The following is a 26,496-nucleotide window of genomic DNA, read 5'->3' as shown; positions in this document are numbered from 1 at the left end:
TCTCAGCCTAGTGCATATGTAATGTTGGAGTTAAAAAATTTATCAGGAAAATGGAAGGGGGGGGGGAATATTTCGAGGCGAAATGGCACTTTAAATTTGCATTTAATGAATTATGAGACTATAATTTTGGAGCTTTTGGGAATAGATTGTTCTCCCCAAATTCTATTTGCTGTGTCTTTATGTTTAAGTGCAATACTTCAACTGCGTTTGCTTAATAATTCTAATATGGCTAAGTCTAAAAAAATGTCATTATCTGGAGCTGAAAGAGTAAAAAGATGGAGAAAAAAAGCATCGGATCCTGCATTTCAAAGGCAAGAAAATAAAACGATCTTACAGAAGAAAAAGTTTATAAAATAATTGTTCTTGAGAAGCAGTATAGAGCCAAGGAAGCAGAACGGGTATCAAAATACAAACGCAAGATAAAAGAACAGACGAGAAACACAAATTAAATAATAACAGCATTAAATTGTGTGAGCTGATCATTTCACATTTTAAGCTTTTCATAAAATGTATAGGCATAAAAAAAATTACTTTTTGCAGAGAAATATGCAATCATTTTATAGTATGTTGTTTCCATTTCAAAAAATTCATAGAGTAATTTAGTAAAAAAAATATTTTGTAAAATATTTTTTAGAAATATATTTTAGTGCATATTTTGTTTTCGTTTCAGACATGCATCCATTAGAACTGTAAACGCATTGATTCACTTTTGTTGCCCATTATATTTTTTAATCACGAAGACATAACAGTTAATAAAGAATTATTATTTTCAGCTTTAAACACTAACTTTTAAATCACGATTTTTATGTTCTTTTCTTTCCCTTGTTGGAAGGGAAAACTCAAATGGACATCATATTCACGAAAATACTCTTGTAGCCTCTAATGAATGAAAGTTTAACTTCACAATGGCCCAAGCCAAACTCGTCAAGTATCAATTCTCTTAAGTGACACATTCTAAATTCTTTCACGAAGATTCTTTGTCGAATATTTCAATTCTTTCACTATATATTTGCACAGAGACTTAACACAAAGACTGGCCCGAAGTCATGTGGAACAAAAACAAACTAATTATGCATCGAAGTTGCTGGTTACAATAAAATACAGGAACAAATAATAAATCTAAGTTAAGTAAAAGTAGCCGAGGAGAAAGAATTATATTTAAACTAATTCGAAAAGCCTCTGTATGTAATTAACTTATCGTTAATTAGCATTCTAATTTATGTAGAGAAACTTAGCTGAACTTTAGTACGCCATTTTGCTGATTAAAATTGGCTGGTGCTGACGTCATAGGCTCATAGGTCACATGTGAGTATGAGAGGTCTTCTTAAAGTGCGAGTACTGAATTAAACTAATAGCTTAGAAAAATTTTTGTTTTAAAAATCTCTCTATGAATAGAATAATGGATTTTTACAAAAAATAGATTTTGCTTTATTTATATAGATTATCAACATTTTTGACTTTCATTAATTATTTTGAACATAATTTCTCTCATTGAAGCCCACAGGTATGGCCTCTTGAAAAAATGCATAATAGGTTCTCCTGACACCCAAGATTATATAATATGAAATAAATCCAGACTTCAAATCCTTTAACATAAACCCTAAGAATTAATAATACCAGTAATAATTTGTTTTAAATCACACAAAACTATTGTTTTCCCTGCATATGTTAAAACTCCAAAATCGTTAATATGCATATAACCTAGCTAATCTGATTCCTTTAAGGACGATTTTATGGTGTCGGACATAAGAAATACAATTTACTTTTTTTAGAACAATTACATTAATAAATTATATATTAAAATTAAAGTTATTAAACAGGGTTCGTAGCCAAATTTTTCAACAAAAAATAAGCACCTTTTAAGCACTCAAAAAATATTTTTAAGCACTTTGAAAAATTTGACACGGTTTGCAAGTTTTTGGCAATTGATGGTTTTATTTACAGTGACGATGGCGCGTCACAAACGATGAAATTAGCGATAGAAAATTTCATTTCTCTTGTTAATAGAGAAAAAAAAATTTACCATGTTTAGTTGGTCCCCGTCATCAGCAAAAATTCGAGAGATTTTTCGATTGTATTATAGAGGGCGGAAAAAGAAGTTTGAAATTGAGAATCTCATGCAAAATGCAGCAGGGTTGCACATGAGAGTAAAAAATCCTTATCACTGAATCCAGCACAGTATACGCAAGTGCGGACCCGTAAGTATTTCATCATGTAAACAAATGGTAAACATGTAAAACAAATGGTGTTTTCATACACTACAGACCGAAGGTACGCCGAAATAGATTGGGGTTGAATTAATTGTGAAAAGGACAATGTCTTTTTGCATAATTGTTACAAAGAAAAATATCACATTTCGGAAAAGGAAAAATTAAGCACTTTTTAAAAACACCCATGGAAAAAAGCACCTTTAAGGTCTTTTATTTAAAAAACGAAAATCAAAAATAAGCACCTTTAAGCACTTGCAACGCACCCTGTTAAATTTGTGTTAAAAAACATGTTTAGTACATTATATTCTATGAAAAACAATTTAGTTTATAGAGTCTGATATTAATAAGTTTAAACTAAACGGATGAGAACGGTTGCGACTGAAAAAACTGTTTAACTTAAATTATACAAAAGTAAAAAATTACTATAACAAGATTCTGGGGATTGATTTGTAGTTTAAAATTTAATTGGATTTAAAGTTAAAGTTTACATTTTAGTGAAACATTTAAAAAAATTTTTAAAAGATTTTATATTCAATACAATTAATTTGAAAATATTTCATTGAAGCGTTACATGCGAAATGTTCACAGTAGGTGTAAATGTAAGTCAATGAATGCAATTATAAACACTATAACTCATTCCACTTCTTATTCTGATAACATTTCAAATAATTTTTTAATGAAATGTTTCTTTAAATTTAAACTACTCTCTTTTTCTTGATTAGAATATGTAGATCACTGTTATTATACCCCATCTTCTTTATTGCACAAGATTTTATTATTATCTTCTTGATTTGGTAATTTAAAATTATCTTTTCAGTGAAACTAGATAAATTTTGCTATATCCTACTAGTAATATTTATTATATATTGCAGAAATCATACTTTGAATCAGCAAAAGCAGTAGGCAATGAAACAATCCTTGAACTTACTGTGATGAAATCTATAATTTAGATAGATTAGAAATTGGGCAAAATGCTGTAGTCATTTAATTTTACAAGACAACAAACAATTTTTATCGTACTTTTTAACTAATCAGCTTTGTTTTGTTAAATATTTTGAGTCATGATCAACAATCATTTTTAAATTTATTGCTTCAAAAAATTATTTATGAATTTTCAATTCGAAATAAATGGTTAAAACAAAATCTGTGCTTCTGGTTAAATAAAAAGTAATTACATTATACTAACTAAAAATATTTTAAATGAGGAAATTATTACTAAATATCTCATAAGATAATTTGAAAAACAATATGCACAATAAAATTCAAAACTATTAAATTGTATCTACTATTTTCTGCTTTAAATACATTTTGAAAAGATAATGTGCAAAATTTACTTACAAAAAGTACAATCTACTAATCTTTAAGTGCATAATAAAAAATAAAATTCAAATCTAGTTAATTGCTTCTAACATTTTTTGCTTTCAATACATTCTTAAAAGATAATGTGTAAAATTTACTTATAAAAATTATAATTGACTTATTTTAAGTGCATAATAAAACACTTCTAAGTGCAGCATAGTAAAACAAAAGACAAAATTAGCTTAATTTAAAATAGCATATTTTATTTAAGTAACTTGAAAACTAATAGTTTCCTTTATGTTCATTCAGATTTCACTTAGTAAAATTAATATGAGGAAAACTGGCGAAAATGAATTTTAATTCAGGGTGTGTAGCCAAATTGTTCAAAAATTATAAGCACCTTTTAAACACTTAAAAAATATTTTTAAGCACTTTAAAAGAAATATCATAATTAGGCAAGGTTGGAAAGTTTTTGACAATTGACAGTTTTATCTTGTTTTAACCGTTATGTTATGTTCGGAAAAAATCCTATTAGCATTGTTTTTGACAATTGTCAAAAACCATGAAATTTTGAATCATGTAAAGCAAATGAAGTTTTCATACGCTACGGACTGACAATACGCCAATATTGACTGGGTTTGAATTGTGAAAACGTTGAATAGAACAATGTGAACTGTTTTTTTTTTTTTTTTTTTGCATAATTCGTAGCAAAAATCAACATTATAATGGAAAATCTCATTTTGAAAAAAGGAAAATTAAGCACTTTTTTAAAATACCCAATGAAAAAAAGCACCTTTAAGTACTTTTAAAAACGCCATGCACCTTGGAATTAAAATATAAAACGGTGCCAGATACAAATGCTGTCTGACATAAAAAAGAAAAATTTATTTACAAAAAAAAAAGGAAAANTTAGAATCAATGCAAATATGAAGAAAAAAAAGATAGTCAATATTTACAAAATTTAAATATCTTATACTAAGCCATAAAATCTTGCTTTAAATAGAAAAATTCAGTTTTCTAGCTTTATTTGCTCAATGCAATTATTAGTGTCAGAAAAAATATTTAAATTACTTCCCAAGAATTCTAGTAAAAATCAAAACAAGCAGTTATGTTATATCTAGCATCTGTCCACATGTACTTCAATGATTATTTACTTCCTTTCTCAATATTAATGTGAATTATTTACAGGGGGAAAAAAAAGATTTCTTTGAAAGTCAAATAGGTAAGAAATTTAATATGACATTGACTTTCATTCAAAAGTACGTAATAAACTGAAAATAAAATTAAGTAAAAAGTTAATACGTATATTCCCAAATCTTCAACTTAAAAATGACACTTTTTTGCTAAAAAAAATATTTACTTAATTTTTTTTTTTTTTTTTTTTTTTTTTTAATCTAGTTGACCTTTCTGTGGAATTGTCCTAGAGTTTAAAAATATTTTAAGCTGTCTATTCTTTGTATTAACATTTTGTATAGTGATTGATTCTATCAACTGATATATTGATTGTAGTAACTTGATCTTTCAATCAGATCAGCTAGATGATCTGTAGAATAACAGCTTTCAACATTTTAGGGATAACAAATAAAATTCTTTCTCTGAATCATACAGGGTCCGTAGCCAGAATTTTCAGCACAAAAAAAGTACATTGTAAGTACTTTTTAAGCACTCAAAAAATATTTTTAACCCCTTCCAAAAAAAATTAGGATAAGTGCAGTAATTAAAACTATTTTTTCTATCATCTAAAGTTCTTAATTTATGAACATAGTATGAACATCTTTACAAACTTCACATAACCATGATGAAATAACCAATTTCTGATAAAAATTGCAAAAAAAATTCTAAAAATCATGCATTTTTTATAATTTAGAACGACAATTGGCACAGCAAGAAAAAATATTTTTAAAAAGATCGAAAATTAAAGAAGAAATCTGTTTAGAAGAAATTTGGATCCGCTAACGGACCCTTCACAAAATATCTTTTCATAAAAACGGACCCTTCACAAAATATTTTAACTTAAAAACGGATCCTTCAAAAAATGATTTTTCTTTTAATCGGACCCTTCACAAATTTGTTTATCTTCATTATTATTTTGTTAATCGAATAAACCCTTTCCAGGGCAGAAAACAAGAAAGATGGATGTAAATGAATTAAGTTTTGTCTTCGGCAGACGATTCTTCCATTATTCGTCCGAAATTAATATTCTGCGTTCAGCAGTATAGGCTAAATACCAAATATTTGTATGTTGCATCTCTAATTTAGAAGCAGCAATTGTTGTTTATTTTTTAAAATTTAATTTTTTTAATTATAATTTTACAGTGTTGAGCATAATTTTGACGGACCCTATTTGCACAAATTCATAAAAGCGGACCCTGGTTGAAAGAATGTGAGTTTAATTCACGAAAAACGGACCTTTCACAAAATGTCTGGACAGACCCCTGACTTATAAGCACTACATGCATTAACAAAATTCAAAATAATTTTTAAAGACTTTAGATGATCATGACAAAATAACTAGTTTCTGACAAAGAACTCTTTTCTTGTTTATATCGTAGTGATCGAGAAATTGTAAAATGATTGAGAGATTTTTCGGTTCGATAACAGAAAGTGGAAAATGAAGCCTGAAATTAAGAATATCTTTCAAAATGCAGCAGAGTTGCACAAGAGATGAAATAATCTCACCGAACCCAACTCAATATATGCAAACGGGGACTCTTAAGTACTTCATCAAACAAGTAAAATGATTAGCGCTTTCATATGCTATGGACTGATGGTACGCTGAAATAGAGGGTGGTTAAATAAATTATAAAATTGTTGAATAGAACAATGTGACGAGCACACTTTTGCATAATACGTGACGAAAATCGACATGCTAAAGAAAAAAAAATCTCATTTTCGAAAAAGGAAAATTAAGCACTTTTTAAAAACACCCAATGAAGAAAGCACCCTTAAGGGCTTTTAAAACACCAAAATCGAAAACAAGCACCTTTAAGCACTTTTTAAAAACGCTACGCACCATTTATAAGATATATGTCTATATCATATATAGATGGATATATATATTTTATCTATAATCTATATGAAAAAATTAAAAACAAAGATTAGTCAAAATATTTTATTAACTCAAAAAATTTTAAACCATATAAAAAATAAATCCAAATGANCCGCATTGGCTTCTGAGCGGCTCATATATAATCTATATGAAAAAATTAAAAACAAAGATTAGTCAAAATATTTTATTAACTCAAAAAATTTTAAACCATATAAAAAATAAATCCAAATGATTTTACAAATTTGAATCTTCGCATTTAAAATAACTGAATATTAAATAAGGAATAACATGTTTACATTATCTGTACGTGGAACAAACTATACTGAATTGAACAAAATCGATGTTATTTGTACTGTTAATAAAGAGGTTACTAAACATTTATGTACAACAAAAAAACTTTTTTTCCTTTCAAAAACACCTTAAGAATAAAATAATTTTTAAATAAACGGAAGACTAACAAAGATGTGAACAATGTACTTTCAAGCTTACATTTCTTCTACTTAATATGACATTCCACCAGATAATGTAATTTATGCAAAAAACAGGGGGGAGGGGAAACCCATCTATGAATCGAAGGAACACATTAAAAAATATTATTTATCAGTTCAGCAGAGAAGCAAGAGGGGGAAGAAAGGAATGAAGTTCTTGATTTGTTACAACCCCTGGATACCAGCCATTGGCATGTTTATGATGTCATGATTTGAATTACAGGAGAACTTTGGTGACAATGATGGTGATGAGATAAATGACCCTTTTTGTTAAGTGTGTGATGACAATTACAGCTCATCACGTTTGGCCTGTTCATCATCTTTTTCTTCCTCTTCATCTTCCTCCTGAAAGGAAACGAGTTAAATGTAAGTACTTCAATATTACTCATTCACTGTTATTGCCCGCTCGGTCGAGGCGTTAAAGTCAAGGGTGATTGTGAGCCAAACTCGAAAATATCTGAAAATTTCTCGAATAAAATAATTAATGACGCATTTCAAAAAATTTATGTCTTCATAAATTTAATTCATTGATATTTTTAGAAAAAACATTAAATTCTAAATAAATTATATGCAGCATAATTTCAATGGATAATTATGTATAAGTTTACTTTTATGTCTAAACACATTTATTATTCCAAAAGAAAAAATATTTACAAATGAAAAAAATGCCAAGTAAAAAATTATAGTTCCAATATTTCTAAATAAAACATATAAGAATTTTTAGACATAAATGTGATAGATGAATTTCTTTAAAGTTCTAGACCTCGGATTTCGGGATCGTGGTTAGGAAAAAATCTGGAAATCTGGATTTTTTCCGGAGCACAATCATCTCTGTTAAAGATAAGACATACAATGCAATTTTTACACATAGCGCCATAACAGGGTTGCCACTCATGTCTGTAAAAAAAATTCCTCGTGTTTTCTCTACACAGGATGCATAGCCAAATCTTTTAACAAAAAATAAGCACCTTTTAAGAACTTTTTAAGCACTATATACATTAATAAAATGCAAAATAATTTTCCAACACTTTACATGATCATGATAAAATAACTAGTTTCAGACAAAGAACTATTTTTTTTTTATTATATTAGCTATTATAAAATGATCAAGAGATTTTTCGGTTCGATATCAGAGGGTGGAAAATGAAGCCTGAAATTGAGATTAAGTTGCAAAATGCAGCAGAGTTGCACATGCAAATGCAAGAATCTCACCAAACCCAGCTCAGTAGACTCACATGCGGACTCGCAAGTATTTAGTCAAACATGTAAAACAATTAGCGCTTTCATACGCTGCCGACCGACAGTATGCCGAAATGGATTGTGGTTGATAAAAACCTTGAATAGAACAATGTGAAAAGCATGCTTTTGCATAATACACGGCAAAAATAGACATGGTGAAGAAAAAAATCTCCTTTTCGAAAATGGAAAATTATGCACTTTTTAAAAACACCCAATAAAAAAAAAAGCACCTTTAAGGGCTTTTAAAAAACAAAAATTGAAAATAAGGACTTTTAAGCACTTTTTAAAAACGCTACGCACCATGTGCCCACATATTATACACAATATATTAAGAGGAAACACACATTCATTGCTCTCTTGTGAGCTATTAATAGGATAACAATGCTAGTTTTAGTTTCTGGAAAAACTTAAGAGAAATAAGAATAAACATAAAGCAAATGCTATAATAAACTAAATATAATATAGATGAACTATCACCCTTAAATATCCCATAAATTGCGCTTTGAGCAATCTGTATTTTTTAAAAGACAAATATAAAAAATAAAATTCCCTGTCTTTTTCCCTGTTTATAAGGAAAAATTCGAAATTTTCATGTTGTGATGCCTTTCAATTTCCCTGTATTTTTCATAGGGTGCATAGCCAAACCCTTCAACAAAAAATAAGCATATTTAAAGTACTTCTTAAGCACTCAAAAAATATTTTTAAGTGCTACATACATTAACAAAATGTTGAATAGTTTTCAAAGAATTTACATGATCATGATAAAATAACTAGTTTCTGACAAAGAATTCTTTTCTTGATTGTATTAGCAACGATAAAAAGATAAGAGATTTTTCGGTTCAATTTCAGGGGGTGGAAAATGAAGTCTGAAATTGAGAATATCTTGCAAAATACAGCAAAGTTGCACATGAGAGTGCAAGAATCTCACCGAAGCCAGCTCAGTAGACGCACAAGCGGACTCCCAAGTATTTCATCAAACATGTAACATGATTGGGGTGCTATCATAGGTTGTGGGTCGATGGTATGCCGAAATGGATTGTGGTTGAATGATTTGTGAAAAAGTTTAATAGGACAAAGAAAAAAAATCACACCTTTGCATAATACGCAGCGAAAATTGACACAGTAAAGGAAAAAAACTCATTTTCAAAAAGGAAACATTAAGCACTTTTTAAAAGCACCCCATGAAAAAACCACCTTTAAGGGCTCTTAAAAAACAAAAATCAAAAATAAGCACCTTTAATCCCTTTTTAAAAACGCTATGCACCATGTTCCAGGTTTTCCCTATTCTCCTTGTGGAGTGGCAACCTTGCACATATACATAATTTGGAAATCAGGGCGACAGAACAGATTACTGCTCTAAAAAATGTTTAATTAACAAAAAATAATTGAGATTACTATAATTAAAAGGAGATGTTAATAAAGTAATTAAATAAAGATTTGCCAGCTTGTTAGCATTTATTCTGTCTCAATTTTCATTAAAATATGAATTATTTGGTTACAAAAAACTTTAAGCTATCTTAAATTTTTCTTTCATAATGTCTAAATCTAAATTTATAAACACAAATTTAAATATAAAATAATCAATAAAACACCTCAACAATATTGGCTAAATTTTTAATCAACCTATAAACAATACATTCACAGCTTAAATTTCGCTATTAAATTATAAAATAAAGCTAGTCAAAACAATTATGAATACGAATTGAGAATTTAGTTCGTATTTTATTTAACTCCTTATTCGCAGATTAAATTTCAGCAGTGAAGTGACTCTTTTGGAAAAAGACTAGAATATTTATTAATTGCATCATTACTTATCTTTTTATTTGAAAAATGTCTCAACTACACTTGAAATTCTTATAGCTATGCGAACAATTTTATACAAAATTTCTTTTTCCAATCTATTCAGAGCAGTATATGAAGGATTAGATAAAGTGAATCTGAATTACTTTCAGAGGAGAGGCAAAAATCTTGCATGGCAGGCTGAGGAAGGACGAGAAACTATACATTTTACAGCAAAGTCCCAAAGTCCAAAATGATAAAATATGGTCAGTCTCTGATACTGTGACGTCACAATACGCATTACATATTTCATAGCTTTTAAAATTTCTTTTATTTCTTAAACTTATTTTTTTAATCATTCTTAATCAAATTATAAGTAAATTAAATTAATTAGTTAATTTTTATTAAAATTTATAAAAAGCAAACATAAAATATTTTATTTTTTTCTTATCTATCAATGTAACAGCCAACTTTTAATTTCAATACTAATGTTGACTCGTTAATTCACTGTCGAGCCTATATGAAAACAAAACCAAGGTGCGTAGACAAATCTTTCAACAAAAAATAAGCACCTTTTAAGTACTTTTTAAGCACTCAAAAAATATTTTTAAGCACTATATACTTTAACAAAATGCAAAATAATTTTCAAAGACTGTATGATCCTGATAAAATAACTAGTTTCTTGCAAAGAACTCTTTTCTCGATTATATTAGCCACCATAACAAGATCGAGAGATTTTTCGGTTCGATTTTAGAGGGGGGGGGGGAATGAAGCCTGAAGCTGAGAAGATTTTGAAAAATGTAGCAGAGATGCACATGAGAGTGCAATAATCTCTCTGAATCCAGCTCAGCATAATACGCACATGCGGAACCGCAAGTATTTCATCAAACATGTAACATGGTTGACGCTTTCAGACGCTATGGACCGATGGTACAACAAAAATAGATGGTGGTTGGAGGAATTGTGAAAAGGTTGAATAGAACAATGTGAAAAGACGCTTTTGCACAATACGGGGGGAAAATAGACATGGTAAAGAAAAAATCTAATTTTTGAAAAGGGAAATAAAGCACTTTTTAAAAACACCATGAAAAAAGCACCTTTAAGGGCTTTTAAAAAACGAAAATAAGCACCTTTTAAACATGCTACGCATTATGAAAAATCTATTTATCTTTACTCTTATTTTCTTACCACAAATATGTTTCATTTACATGGTTATACTAATTCTCACAGTTTTGTTGACGATTCGCGATCACCAAAGTATTTTCAAACCGAAAACTGATTATGGGGGATTGGCTTTATTTTTGGCGTTGTTGACTTTTGATAAATCACCAACTTTGGATCTCTTCCTATTGCTCCTAACTGTTCGTTGGGAACAATTAATTCACTTTCAATTTCCAATTTTTGGTGACTGGAGGTGCCTTTTTGAGAATCCCAGCCGTTGAATATAAAAAAAATGCCAACTAAAATTCTCGATGTAAGAAAAAATTTTATCTTAATCCCTTAAAGGGATTTCTTTTCTTTATTATTTGTATATTTTTGAATTATGGCCCTTTTCAATAATTAATAAATCAATATTTCTTTTAAAAAAATTTAGAAATTAAAGAAATTTTAAAAGCTAGGAAATATGTAATGCCTATTGTGGCATCACAGATACATCTCTGAAAGCCAGCTTTTTGCCCTGCATTATAAAAATGCTTTGCGATTTTTCTTTATTTTTTTGTATTTCCAATGGTCAGAGTTACAGAAAGACCTCTGCACCAAAAAAGGGGAGGAACAAGTGAGAGCATAAAGAAAATAAAAACCTATGGTGTGGCAAGAAAAAGTCTACGAACTCAATTAGCCCCTTGCGCGCCAGTAACGGTCGCACAAAGATGTCCTTTAGTGCCGGGCAATGGTTGTCTGCATCCCCGTCTTCCTGAAGGTCACACTGCATGCAGGTTTCTAACTTCTTTTCTTAAGAAAGTAAAAGGCAGTATTACTCTAAAACCTTTATTGCAGATATTGTGCCTGAGCAAAATTAATTCGATGGAGATGTTCAAAGAGGCAGTCGTGACCAGTGGCTAGTTGAAACTTGGCAACTGATTTGCGCCCTGGTCGCATGTGGAAATCTTTGAGATTATTCCACCATATCATTCCGGAATTTCTCTGTGATTTGGTTTAGAGCCTTAATATTTTTCTTGATTAGGCAGAGGGTCAGCTTTTATTGATGTTTGTAGGAAAGAAGCTCCCTGCTTTGCGAAATAGTCTGCGGACTTGTTACCAGCTATACTGCAGTGTCCCGGGATCCGCAGCAGAACAATTTCTTTAGATAACCCAAACAGGCTCTAAGTTTTTCGCATTTAAAGATGTAAGAGGAGACAGCAGTAGAGTGTGTGATTACCTGTGATGGTTTGGGGGGCTATTTCAAAAAAAGCCAACCCCCATTAGTTATCATTGAAGAGTAAAAATCAATGCCCAATATCATTAAACTGAGACTTTGGTAAAAAAAATTTACTCTTAAGTATCCAAATATGTATGGGGTGGAATATTTCTGCTTCCAACAAGATGGTGCTCCTTTCCATACCACTCCCGTGGTTCAGGAGTGGTACAGCAGACATTTAGCTGACATTTTTGTACAAGAACAAATGGCCCACAGCTCATCCAAGGTGAACCCACTTAACCAATTTGTTTGCTTACATATGCTTTCCCATCTAAATAATTATAAAATCACAAATTTGAGCAAATTCAAAAATGTAGTTGAAAAAAAGACAGGAAATGCCAATGGATGCCTTACACGCCACATGAGATGGGACTTACAAAGGGAATTAAGCTCATTGAGAAAGAAAAAGGCAGTATTGTTCTAAAACCTTTATTGTAAATATACTCAATGATTGCTATTTTAAGATAATGCAAAGCGATTTTGTATGATTTATTTGGTACTATTGTAAAAAAAATTTGAAATTTTATGGAGGACTTATTGATCACCATGTATATAATGCAATATTCTTAGAAGAAAGCATATAAAATCATTGACACCAAGAGCTTCCCTTTTTCCAGCAGAACAGCACCATTTAAAATACTTTGGTTTCTAACTTCTCTTATCCTTCCTAATAATGCAACTTAAGTCTTTCTATTCTTAACAGTTCTCATGCATTTTGTTATAGGCTTCAACAGTCTAAATTTGTTCTTTATTCTTAATAGCTGTTGCAAGAGTATTAGCAAGTATTTCATACTTTTGCTATAGCTGTTTTTTTTTTAAAAAAAATTCCGATAGTCATTAGCCTGAAACAGCTTAACATGAAATATCGCTTTACATGAAACACATGTTTGGTCCTGTGAGTCAGCAATCAATTATTGTTGCATTTTACATGCTTAACATAAGAGCATGTCTGTGAAATAAGATGATGGCTCAGGGGATAGAGACTTCACTTTCAAATAAGTTGAACCGGATTTGAATCCAGCGATGGTTGGTTGATACAAATTTCACACCCGGATCGCAGCGGCCACAGTGCTGACGTAAAATATCTCCAAACGTATCATGGGTTAAAGTTCCCTTGTCCTCTGGATAACAATGAGAGGTTTTGTGGTTTTTCCTCTCCATGTAACGCAAATGCAGGTTAGTGACAAGTCCTCGACGAAGGCGAATTTCTCCCAATGCTTGATCCAGGAGTTCCCTTGTCGTCTGGATTGGGTTCAAAATTACAAGGAATTGAACATTAGTAGTCCTAAACCCAAAAATTGGGTCGGCTGTTTTCTCGTACCCCAGCGCCACCACTTAGATCAGTGCCATTCTAATCCTGCCATCATAGCTCTGACAACTGACATAGTTAATGAAGTCACCAACTGCACATTTTAAACTAGTTGTGACCAGCCAGTTCAGTTCAAAGAATAAATGTACTATCCTTACATGTTCAGGATAAGCAATAAACTATTTTCAGTAAAAAAAGTCACAATACAAAGTCTGTTTTTCTATAGGTGTACTATTTAAGTCTGTCTTGAATAGAAGTTAGTATTTATGTTCATGTTAAATGACACATTTATCATTGTGTTATAAAATAACCCAGTAGGGAAACTTTTCCAATCACATAAGTGAAAATTTATGTTAAAACATTTTAGTCTAGTCTTAAAATTCATTTTTGCTTATGAGGTGAAAAAACTGATTTAGTCTTAACATGGTTCGACTATATTTTTATGAATTAGACAAATGAATTTTATGAATTATTTTTAAAATAACTTATACCAAACCAACCAAAACCATACACAAAATACTACTTCAGCCACACAAAAAGAAACTTTCCAAACCACACATGAAAAAGAACTGCTCAAACTACACATAAAACATGAAGAAAAAAAAACAGCCCAAACCACACACGAAAAAAAAACAGCCCAAACCACACACGAAAAAACTACCCGAAACAAACACGGAAAAAACTATTCGAAACAAACACGAAAAAGCTACACGAAACACACACGAAAAAACTACCCAAAACACACACGAAAAAAAACTACCCAGATTACACACGAAAAAAACTACCCAGATTACACACGAAAAAAACTGCCCAAACCACACAAAAAACTGCAACAAAAAAAAACCACACTATTTTCAAAACTTACCTTCGGCTTTTTGATCTGAAAAAGGCATTAAATAATGTTAAAAACTAACAATAAATATGAAAGCTCAGCATATTTATTTGTTCTAAGAAAAATTTATGATTATAAAAACTTCAATTTTGTATGCATGCTTTATCTGTAATGCTGCTCTATCTATATCTAAGTGCATGTGATTCATGAACTATAATTGCATTTTAAAACAGAGCAGCAAGTTTTATTCTGCAATTCAGGAATAATAAATTTCATTAATTTAATAGTAAATTTTCCAGTAATTTTAAATTTAATTCGTGATTTCTGAGCTACAACAGGTTATTCTGTAACAACCCCATCTCCAATATATATATATATTACTGAAAGAAACTGAACTCTAAAACAATCACCTCTCAACTCCTCTCTGCTTTCTCTGGCAGTTCAACACATTTTGATGTTTTATGTCCTACCTTCCCTTCCTTTATTCCTATATTTTAATTTATACCATTTTTTTCTAAAAACTACCTTTTACGTAATATAAATTTATAAATTAAAATTTAAAACTAACTGTTAAGAACATTAATAAAACAAAAGAAAGGTTATATTAGGTAGCAATAGTAAAAATATAAAAGTATGAAAAAAGTAAAAAGGGTTAAACAGGCATAAAAAAAATAGTAATCGAAATTTTTTTTTCTTCTAAAAATTATACATTATTAATATACAAGCAACCGCATGCACATGTTAAAAATTATAAACCACTGAAAATTATTAACCATCATATCTCATGCATAAGTCAATGGCAGAAATATCTAATGTATGAAAAAGCATACTATTAAGGCAAGATCTAATTTTTATAGCTTATAGAAAACTAAGAACCATAACCAGGGTTTTACAATTATGGCCTTGATTCATCTTAAATACACTCTACGAGACTATGAATTTTACTATTTAAAAGCTGTAACTATCTGCTATTACAGAGATGTTTGGCAGGTTTTTGACACAACAGTGAAATCAAATGTGGAAAAACTATGATTTTTACCACCTTCTCCAAACTGTCTTAATTTGTTCAAGACTGCTCTGCCTCTGCTAGACCAGCATTACTAAGGAAATCACAGCCAATATTTTACGATCTTAATTTTGGAATATGAACTCTTGTTTGAAACCTTTAAAAATATTTTGTTCAAAACCGTAATAATAATTTTAAAAAAAGTGTTGACTGTCAAATACACAACTGTACCTTTAAACCTTTAAAAAAACTAACTTAAACAATTAAATTAAACAATTATTAATTAACTAAACAATTAGAAAAATAAATAATTTGCATCAGGAGTGCCACTCACATCTGGAGGGGGGGAAAAATTTCCAGTGTTTTCTCTGTACATATTCTACAGCATTAAGATGAAACAATAACTGTGCTCCTCTGTCAGCTATATTGGGCTAACTATATTAATTTTAACTTATGGAAAACTTAGAGGGAAAAAGAAACAGCTGAATATCCTTAAATAATACTATAGAGCCGCCATGGCTCAGGGGATAGAGCGTTCACCTTTCAATTAGGCGAACTGAGTTTGAATCCCAGTAAATACGAATTCTGCATCTGGCTTGCACGAACCACAATGCTGAAGTGAAATATCCTCAGTGGTAGACTGATCATGGCTTAGAGTCCCCTTGCCGTCGGGCTAACCGTGGGAGGTCCTATCCATATAACGCAAATGAGGGTTAGCTCCATCAAAAAGTCCACCACAAAGGCAAATTTCTCCCAATACTTGATCCAGGAGTTCCCTTGTCTTCTGGATTGGGTTCGAAATTACAAGGCTCCGGAGCTGAGCATTAGCAGTCGTAAGCCCATAAAATCGGATCGGCTGTTTACTGACGGTTATAAAATAATAATAAATGCTATAGTAGATTAAATAGTTTAGCATAACTGAAATACCATCCTTAAATATCCTATAGATTAAACTTTGTATTGTCACCATTTTTTAAAAGACGAAAATAAGAAACAAAATTTCCTATATTTTCCCAGTTTGTAAAGAAAATTTAAAAATTCCCTGTATTTTTCCTGCTATTTCAGGTGATTTTTACATTCTCTACCAGGTTTTTTATGTGGAGTGGCAACCCTGTTGCATGCTAATTTATTTTTCCAAAAAATTATATATTACTACATTTAAGTAGATAATCTAGCAGATTTGGAATCAAATAAGGCCAATAATTGCAAAACTTAAAGAGTTTAAAAAGAAAAGTGTTAGTAGCTGACCTCTTCTTTAACAGCTGCCCCATCCACACCATCTGATTCAATAAACCTTCTAATGCCCTCTAGTGTGCGTTCTCCATTGAAATCTACAACCTGTGGAAGGAAGTAAAGAAATAGATTAGAAAAATCCTAGTAAATTACCTCATCGGGAGCAGCTTTTCCGTACTCTCCATCAGTTTCTATGAATTTGTTAATGCCTTCGAGGGTTCTTTCCCCATTATACTCAACTACCTACGAAACAAAGCACTTTAGTAAAATTATGTTCAAATTGCATCCTGAAAATAACGGAGGTTAAACAACAAGTCTGTTTCATTTAGACAAATTATTTTTATTGTTAATAAACACTACATCAATAAAAAAAAATTCCTTATCATAGCTGCCAACTTGGAAAGGAAGAAATCCAGTAGATTTAACGAAACTAAATATTTTACATATACTGTACTAATATATGTACTAAATATTTTACACATAAGGAATTTTAAGGATTTTTATAGTATTCAAAATAGAAAAATTAATATTTTCCGATTAAGATTACCATTAAATGTTATGAATTATGTTTACTCATAATTTTGAATAATAATAGATATTTAATTATCATTAGTTAAGGTTTTTTATTATTTAGTTAAAAAGAGAGTTCCGAATAAAAATAAATTGAACATTTTAAAACAAAATAGAGTTTTAAACTGATTTCTATAAATGAGGCTTTATGATATATTGGTAATATTTATTCAAATATTCAAGCAAGCAATAATCTGTGCAAAAAATTCTACTTCAATAGCGAATTTTTTAGGTAACTTACTCAATTTTAGAAAATTTTAGAAAATGTTAAAAAATCAGGAGAATTTTTATTAAACCAGTAGAAACTGGCTAAATCCAGTAGTCCACTGGAAGACCCAGTAGAGTTGGAAACTATTCTTTATTAACATAAATTAAATAAGTAAAAAAATTTTAAGTAGTTTTATTATGAAATAGAGCATTTTCATACCGGCCAACACTGGAGAAATAAAATAACTGAGATTTAACTAGTGATATTTTTTAAGCTACGAGTAAAGTTTTGATACATCATGTAACTCAAAAAGAGAAATTCAAATTTGGAAATTATAAAAGCATTTACATTCAGCAAAGTAAAAAATTTATATATAAATCTTAATCTAAAGAAGATTTTTTTAAACCATTATTTATAATTACTTAAACTATTAACACTCAACATACTGCGCACCATCTGTTGAGGAAAAAGAGAAGTATTTTTGCCATCAGCAGATATTTTATCCCAAACTTTTTTTTTTTTAATTTTTCAACAAATACGGAGAAATTTGAGTATAAACTGGTAAACAGGAGATAGTCGTAAAATACAGGAGTCTTCAGTTAAAAACAGGAGACTTGGCAGGTATGCATTTTACATAAAAGTGTTGGGACTTACAAAAAATTATCTTTTCCGAATAGTTTAGTCCCAAAAACAATATTAACTTATAACATTCTTCTAAAAACAGGAAGAAAAAATTCTTTTGGCAGAGGCCTTAAATTTCAGATAATAATGCACCATTTAAAATGACCTATATTGAGAGAATTCAAATACATCAAGCAAAATGCAAAAAAAAGTGAGACCTTTAGACTATCTTTCCATGTAATCTATGAAATAACTTAACACATAATAATTTTACTAAAATAGAGTGAAAACAGCTTCAAATCAGTTAAGAAACAAAATAAAAAGACCTACTTCATTAGTATCTTTTTTGTAGAGTTTAATTGTGGGGAAGCTATTGATTTTAGTGTGCTCCAGTTCATTGGCAGTGGCGTCCATTTTTGCAATGACAACACTGGGATTGTCCTTGTATTTCTCACCAAGTTCATCATAGATAGGAGCCAACTGCTTACAGTGTCCGCACCATGGTGCATCTAGGAGAGAAATTTATTACCATATATATATGTCATACTATTTTCTAAATCCTTGCTTTAACATTATCATTCATAGTATCAAACTCCTCAACAGAACAAGTATTTTCTTACTTTTTTTAAGCTTGAGATTTTTCTACTATGATGTTCTAATTTATAGAATGGGAGCAGAAAATGATTGCATAATTAATTAAAACATTTAAGAACCAAGTTTTGAGAAAGCATGTTAAATACTTTGCAGATTAATAAAAAACAACTGAAGCTGAGGTCTTTCTTTTATCAGATCAGCAAGTGGGTAAAAAAAATTCTACTTTCAAGGGTCAGCCCAGGTTTTTTCTACGAGGTACCTATTTTATGAAAATTTAGACACAATTTGTGAAAATTTTAAATTATATTAAAACATCAACACAAAAATATGGTAAAGTAAAAAAATATTTTCAAAAATTGTCACTACAAATAAGAATTATTTATGACCGGTAAACTTAGATGTATTTTACCCCATATATTATAAATTGTATCCAAATTTAAATATCCATAAAAATCGTCCATAGTTAAATTTCAACCTTGAATTTAATAAAATCATGCACTTAACAGTAAAAGTTATTTCCGTTATGAGAACATTTTAAACTGGGTCATACGGAAAAAAATTTCACAGAAAAAAATATTTCATAAAAAAAATTTTAAATCTGTTAGAAAAAAATTTTAAATAATGTTTAAGATAATATTTTCAATTTAAAATTCCAGTAAAGTTCACAGAGGGAGAGTTTCGTCGTTTAATTTTAACACTGAGAAGAAAATAAGGCTTGCTATAATATGGCTCAAGTGACTGGTTAGGCTTACCACACTACATTATCTGACCAAACACGTTAACAGGGTTTGCATGGTACTAGCGCCACCTCAATTAAAGAACAGAGTGCTTGATGCTCCTTTCTCCCACGGTGTTGCTCTGGACAGACCCCTTATTTTTAACTTATATCCAACTTTAACTTAAAATTCCTTTTTTTCATAGTAGAGTTTAATTGATAAAGAAAAGAGTTTAATTGATAAAGAAAAGAGTTTAATTGATAAAGAAACTTCTAAATGCTTAAAATATTAGAAAAAAGTGACAAAACAAGCATTGACCGGAAATGCTTTGTCAAACAAATACAACATAATCTTTGAAAAAATTAGTAGTGTTTTTGATTTTAGACTTTTATCATCTCTTAAAAAGCAAGATCACTCTATTTTATCCAAAGTCTCATTTTTAAAAATACATAAATAAAATTTCATAAAAATTGAAAATATAGTTATAATAACAAACATAAATTAAAAGGTAGAGTAAATAAAAATCTTACAAAATTCAACAAGAACATTCTTGGATTTATCAAATGCCACTTCATTGAAATTCTTTCCGACCAACACCTTTACAGGTTCCTTATCCCATCCTTCAGGAACGTCTTCAGAGAGTAGATGTTGCTTTTGGAGAAAAGTGCATCATTATTATACATTTATTATTATACATTCATTTATTATTAATAAATAAAAAGTTCACTGCTGGTGGTAAAACAAAGAATCCAGCAAGGGACTTTCCTAGTTTTCACAACTGAGAGCATTTTCTTATCTTTGCATCTCTAATGAAATAGTATTTATAATAAATCATTAGAAGAGATATACAAATATATTAACTTCAATTCATTAATGAACAGCATTGTTATAACCTTTTATAAAGCTGGCTATCTCTTTTTACTAACAAAACCATCTAGACTTACAAAGGAAAACATACTAAGCAGAAATAACTATTTGTTGACAAATAGCTTATATTTCGGAGTGAATATAAATTGATGAGGGAAATTCCTAATAAAGTTAGGAAACTATTGAGTAACACGGTTGGTGAATATGAATTTAATGTCAGAATGCCTGAATATTGTACCCAGCATAAGTATGCTTTGCATGACTGGCAGAAAGGGCAGCAATAACCCAGAGCACCAGTTTATGACAGTCAGGGACACAGAATAAGATTTCACTAAATTATCTATTTCCTCTTTTTTTTTTAAATATTGTTTGTTTGAAAAATATATTAACATGTTTTTATTTTTTATAAATTCTTAGATTAACTTTCCTCATGGATAAAAGTTCTGTATGTAAAAATTTTCTTTAAGCTTCACGTCCAAGTTCCTATTGAATTAATACAAGACTAAATGCAAGACAGAATTAATACAAGTCTATAAACCATAATATTTTATGTAGAAAATACTTCTATTTAGTTTCAAAATGTAATTTTAAGTTTTCCTTCCAAATTTCAGAGGGCCACATAAAAACAAGGCAAAAAGGTTTGCTTCCAAGATAATTAGTAAACATTAGATAATTACCAGAAATGTAAATTTATTCTTAAAATATTTTACATATTTTGTTCTTTGATATACATTTAAAATAATTTAATAGCTTTTTCCCTGTTATATTAGATAATTTTTAAATTCCCTGTATTTTCCAGGTTCTCCTTATTTTCCCTGTGGAGTGGTAACCCTGAGGAAATTGGCAAGTCTGTGAAGCCAAGCTTGATTTATTTAATGGTTTCACATGCTTTGTAAACATATTTTTTCAAGAATAAGATAATATTATCTATTATGTAAAAAAAATAATAATAATAATAAATTTTTACATTCAAATTTATTATTATTCAAAATGGACTGTATTAGATAAATAAGCTATACTCTGTTCAGCAAGAACTAAAAACAAAAGTCAGCCTTATTACATTAAGTTTGAATGATAGACATAAAGGCTATGACAAACAAGGCTTATCAGACTAATATTAAGCAGGGTTCGTGATTTTTTGAAGAAAAAAATAAATAAAGATTTCTTTTATTATTTAAATCTGATTTTGTTTTTAATTCAAATACACTGTAAGAACTTTGATTTATGACTAAAAAAATTTATAAATGTTTAATCAAAAATAAATTAATATTAAAATTATATTATAAGAATACTTAAGAAGCTCTAACTACCTAAGACAATTTTTCATTATAATACATAGCTTTGAATGCATAGCAACCATTTTGAAACAAATACACGATTGAAATTTAAAGACTAGAGAATTTAAAGAATACTTTAACTAAACAAAGTTTCAATTACCAAACCATAATTGTAATTTAAAATTGTGATTTATTTTTTTTTCTCTTGATTTTTAAAATGACAAAATAAATGTAACAGATGGTGTTTATAAATGTAGTCATTCATCAAAAAATAAATATTTAATCTGTACATTTTTATATTAAAATATTCATTTTTAATCCTATATCAAAATAGATAAGTTAAGCTAAAAATAAAAAAAATTTAAAAATCGATGTACTCATTGAAAAAAAATTTTCACAAAATTTCTTTATAGAAAATCTGATAATGTCAAAGATACTGTAAACATATTATGAGGAAAAAATACTTAAATGCTTACTTTAATCTGTACTTTTAATCTCAACAATCAAGAGATTTTTAAAAATGCAATTTCAAATGTGTCGGAATTTAACACACGCCAATAAATTATTTAACACACACCAATAAATAATAAGTTTTAAAACTAATGCAGCAATTTATTTAAAATAAATTTTTATAAGAAATTAAATAATAAAAGTATCAATAATTTAAAACACAGTTTTTAACTTTTTTAATCATATATATCTATATNTGTATGTGTGTGTGTGTGAAATTAGTTGATTTAAATCAATGATCTTTTTAAAAAAATCATGATTCAAATCAACAAACCCTGATATTAAGTACGAAAAGCACAAGCCGAACAAGGAAATGACAGAAATTTGTCAAGTGCGCTTCTCATTCACTTCCACTATTAGTTCTCGCTGTATGATTTATCACAGAATACTAAGTTTCTTTTTTATTTCATTTTAATCCCTGAAATTGTTAAAGAAATTCATGCGAGCGCTTACTTTGATTTTACCATCCATAACACCATTAACAAAGTCTCTAATATCACTCTCGTCAATTCCTGCTGTCTCAGGTTTGAATTTAGACATTTCTTCTTCAAGTTTGATCAATCTCATAGTAGGTGCTTCTTCTTTCTTCAGGCCAAAGAACTCGATGATTCGTTCGTGATCGTCTTCGTCGATATCAATGGTGACGAAAAGTACTTTTCCTTTAAATTCCTTTGCAATTTTACGGAAAGTTGTCAACTTGCTCTCGTAGTCAGAGCTGCTTTTGCTAATAAACAATAGATTGTGTGCTTTGATATCTCCACCAAATATTTTTTGGGCAGTCTAAAAAAAAGGGGGAAATATGTTAAATGTTTGTTAGACTGTATATGAGTAATCCTTTTGCTTAAACATTAGAATTATTTTTGCTATATACTGTAAAAATAAAGGTTGGCCCAAAGTACAATATGAAAAATTTCAGTTCAAAGAATTTGGAGAGAAACATTCAGTAACATAAGTAGGTTAGTATGGTGTTTTAGACAAGTCTTTCTTCCAACTTGCATGTGACACACACAGTGTTTAACAGCTTAAAAAAAAAGTTACTTAAAGATCAAAAATTTTTAAAAAGGGGGACAAAAAAATCTCTATATTTAGTGATATTCACTCTATAGTGATATTATACAGTGACTTTCACTATATAGATGCACCTAATGTATAAACTTTGACTGGCAACTCCTTGGGATCAGCAAAACTCTATAAACGATGTCACGCTTTTTTTATTCATGAAAATATTTTTTAAAAAAACACAAAAACTAAGTTATATTACTAAACATAGAATAATTTTCAAATTTAACTTTAAACAGACTTAGTAATCCATATTTTTGAAATTGCGCAAGAAATAACAAATAATCTATTCTCAGATGACTAGTTTAAAAATTTATTTTACCTAATTAGCAGAAAAATTATCTGATACACATATGAAAAAAACCTATCTAAGGTGCAAGGAAAAAAAAAGTTAACACTAATAAAACATTGAGAGACCTTTTACATCAGCCAAATATAGTAGTAAAATTATAAATTATAGATAAACCAGAGTTGGCAAGATTTAGGACAAAATGGATTAATCCACAGTTTAGAGCAGGGTTTAAACCATCCTGTCCAAAAAAAAACTTTCCAAAACTGTCCAAAACTTATTTACTCAAATTATGTCACATTTTAAAAAAAATATTGTGAAATATAAAATGTTAATTTTGTTAAGTTTATTATTATCTTTAATATTGCATTAGTTATCCTTATTCAAAAGCATAATTTATCAGTATTAAAAGCATATTTATTCATATTTAAAGCATATTTATTCATATTTAAAGGTATTCACTTTTGCTGTTCAATGAATTGTGGAGCTTCAAAAATTATAAATCTTTTCCTATTACATTATTTTTCTATTACACTATTTTCCTTTAATAAGTTAAAGCAAACTGCATAGAAAGTATCAAATATTTATTAATATATGTAATTATTATGTAGTGTATAATAGTTACACATACAGAATTTTTACCTTTTACCAAAGTACAAGTTTTTGGATCCTTTAAGACATTTTAGAACAGTTTTAGTCAGTTTAAAACAGTAAAACCCATGTGCCGTGTCCAAAATCAGTTTAGGACATCCAAAATCCCAACCCTGAGATAAACTCAATTTTTTTTTTTAAAGGAAAAAAATTTTGTGAAAGGCATGTTTATAGGATAAAATATTTTGTAAACTAGAAAATTTTACTGTAAATACAAGACCAATTGTTTTAACGATAAATAATTTGTGAAATGTCCATAAGAAATGTACCCTAATTTCTCCAAAAATCGTTCTCTTTATAAAGACAACATGATCCACAATGTTTGACTGATTAAAAGAAACTTTACAATTTTATATACTATCTATATTGAAATTAAATTACAAAGAATTGAAAACATTTAAAATCTTGTTTTAAGTATTATTATCTTATATTGAGTCAATCTAATATGCTGGAAAAAAGAATTAAACATCACCTCGTGATTGAATTCAACAACAAGTGGAAGACTGTTAGACTTCAAGAATTTTTTCAGAGCCTCTTCAGTGTATTCCTCCTCAAAGTCATTCCTACCTTCATCGAACTGCAACAGGAGAAAATAATAATTAAATAAGAACTATTGTGACAAAATAAATACTACAACAAAAACAGAAGTAAGCATACCTTCTTGAACAAGGTAACACCATCTTTAGATGCCTTCAGTTCGGTATAGACTGCATCATCTGACGTGATACCGAAGTTGAAGTCGTCCATTTCGGAAGCAACGCTCTTGAACACTTTAGCGTCGGCACTGTCTTGATCTTTGAAGAAACCAACGACTACAACCTCTTGACCTTCAACAAATGACTTAGCAGTTTCAGCAGTTAATTCTGTAGCAGGAGGTCCAGTTTTCTTTTTGAGCCAGCGAATGATGTCATCGGCAGTTCGGCCACCTGATATTAAGAGTTTACATTGCAATAGCATATTGGTTGCTTAAAATTCACTGATAAAAGTTAGACAACTTAAGATAATAGAATAAGATAGATAAGAATTAGATTAATACAGTAAAATCTAAATAAGTTGACCATATCCAGTCATTTGGGTTTTTTTACACAACCAATCATAATAGATAATTTCATATTTTTACACTACTTTAATTTTATTCAGCGAAAACACAATATAGGGTGACCCGGGGTAATTCACGATCACTCTGTTTCTGGGGTAAATAATGATCACCTAAGTTTTATTTGTAAGAAGAAAAAAAAAATTTTTAATTTGAGACATGGACAAGAATGCTTGAACACTTTACTAAAATATAACTACATTTACTTAATAATAATTTTTTGTTTAATCTAACAAAATTAATATCTTTTAAACTGCTTTCTGTATTTTCCATTTCAAAGATGAGTTTCAAAATGTGAACATTTCTGCAAAGATCCCTCCTTCTCTTAAAAATAAATATTTTGAGTTACTTTCTTTTTCTTTGATATAAAAAGTAGTGTAAGCTTTTGTTTAATTGTTTTACATCTACTGTAAAGATTATAATTGATTATAGGAAACTATATCAAATGTTGCCCCCTACAGATGGGGTAATTATTGATCACTGGGGTAATTCCTGGTCATTGTCGTTTCTTCTTATAAATAGTATATAAAATAGCTTATAAATAGTTAATTGTCGTTTCTTAAATAACAGTTCATATTTAATAAGTGGAACAACAATAAAATATATTTTAATTGTCAACACAAAATTTGTTTTTAACTGCATACAAGACTGTATTCTGATTTGCACCATTTCTGGTTTGTTTTACCTTGCTTCTATCATAATTTTATGTGTGTACATCGTTAGAATAATTTTTAAGTTTATAAATTAGCTAGTATAATTGTTAGAATAATTTTTAAGTTTATAAATTAGCTAGTATAATTGTTAGAATAATTTTTAAGTTTATAAATTAGCTAGTATAATTGTTAGAATAATTTTTAAGTTTATAAATTAGCTAGTATAATTGTTAGAATAATTTTTAAGTTTATAAATTAGCTTAGTATAAATATGGTGAGAAATTATAAGCCTAAAAAGGATACTAAGCTTCTAGAAAACAAAATTAGTGAATTTCTTTTAATGATTGAAAATGAAAATTTCAGTGTGAGAGCTGCTGCCAGAGCTGTTGGCATACCTTACTTAACTTTACACTTTCCCTTAATGAAGTTAAAAAATCCAGCAAAAGTAACCCATGTGGGAACTCTCTTATATTTCAGAAGAACATGAGAATGAGTTGGCTGATTGCCTAAAATGTATGGCAC

The 26,496-nt window shown here is 29.2% G+C and overlaps 1 protein-coding gene across 5 annotated transcripts in view; it reads right to left on the bottom strand.

The window, feature by feature from the left end:
• Window positions 1-6,728: 6,728 nt before the first annotated feature.
• Window positions 6,729-26,496, bottom strand: part of LOC107440338 (protein disulfide isomerase) — a 25,019-nt gene continuing 5,251 nt past the window's right edge. The window contains exons 3-10 of one of the 5 annotated variants that reach the window (XM_043043491.2): window positions 24,883-25,151; window positions 24,698-24,802; window positions 22,680-23,006; window positions 20,103-20,223; window positions 18,593-18,771; window positions 17,017-17,106; window positions 14,658-14,672; window positions 6,729-7,391 (exon numbers count right to left, since the gene is read on the bottom strand). In XM_043043491.2, the coding sequence (XP_042899425.1) occupies window positions 7,335-7,391; window positions 14,658-14,672; window positions 17,017-17,106; window positions 18,593-18,771; window positions 20,103-20,223; window positions 22,680-23,006; window positions 24,698-24,802; window positions 24,883-25,151 (1,163 nt within the window). In that variant the 3' untranslated portion in view covers window positions 6,729-7,334. Of the gene's footprint in view, window positions 7,392-14,657; window positions 14,673-16,878; window positions 17,107-18,592; window positions 18,772-20,102; window positions 20,224-22,679; window positions 23,007-24,697; window positions 24,803-24,882; window positions 25,152-26,496 lie in introns of all 5 variants that reach the window. The other 4 variants (XM_043043490.2, XR_011636213.1, XM_043043493.2 and 1 more) reach the window with 4 other exon arrangements.

Source organism: Parasteatoda tepidariorum, chromosome 2 (assembly GCF_043381705.1).
Source record: "Parasteatoda tepidariorum isolate YZ-2023 chromosome 2, CAS_Ptep_4.0, whole genome shotgun sequence".
Lineage (NCBI taxonomy): Eukaryota > Metazoa > Arthropoda > Arachnida > Araneae > Theridiidae > Parasteatoda > Parasteatoda tepidariorum.
The sequence above is the reverse complement of the archived record's forward strand: the minus strand, read 5'-3'. Positions and strand labels throughout refer to the sequence as shown.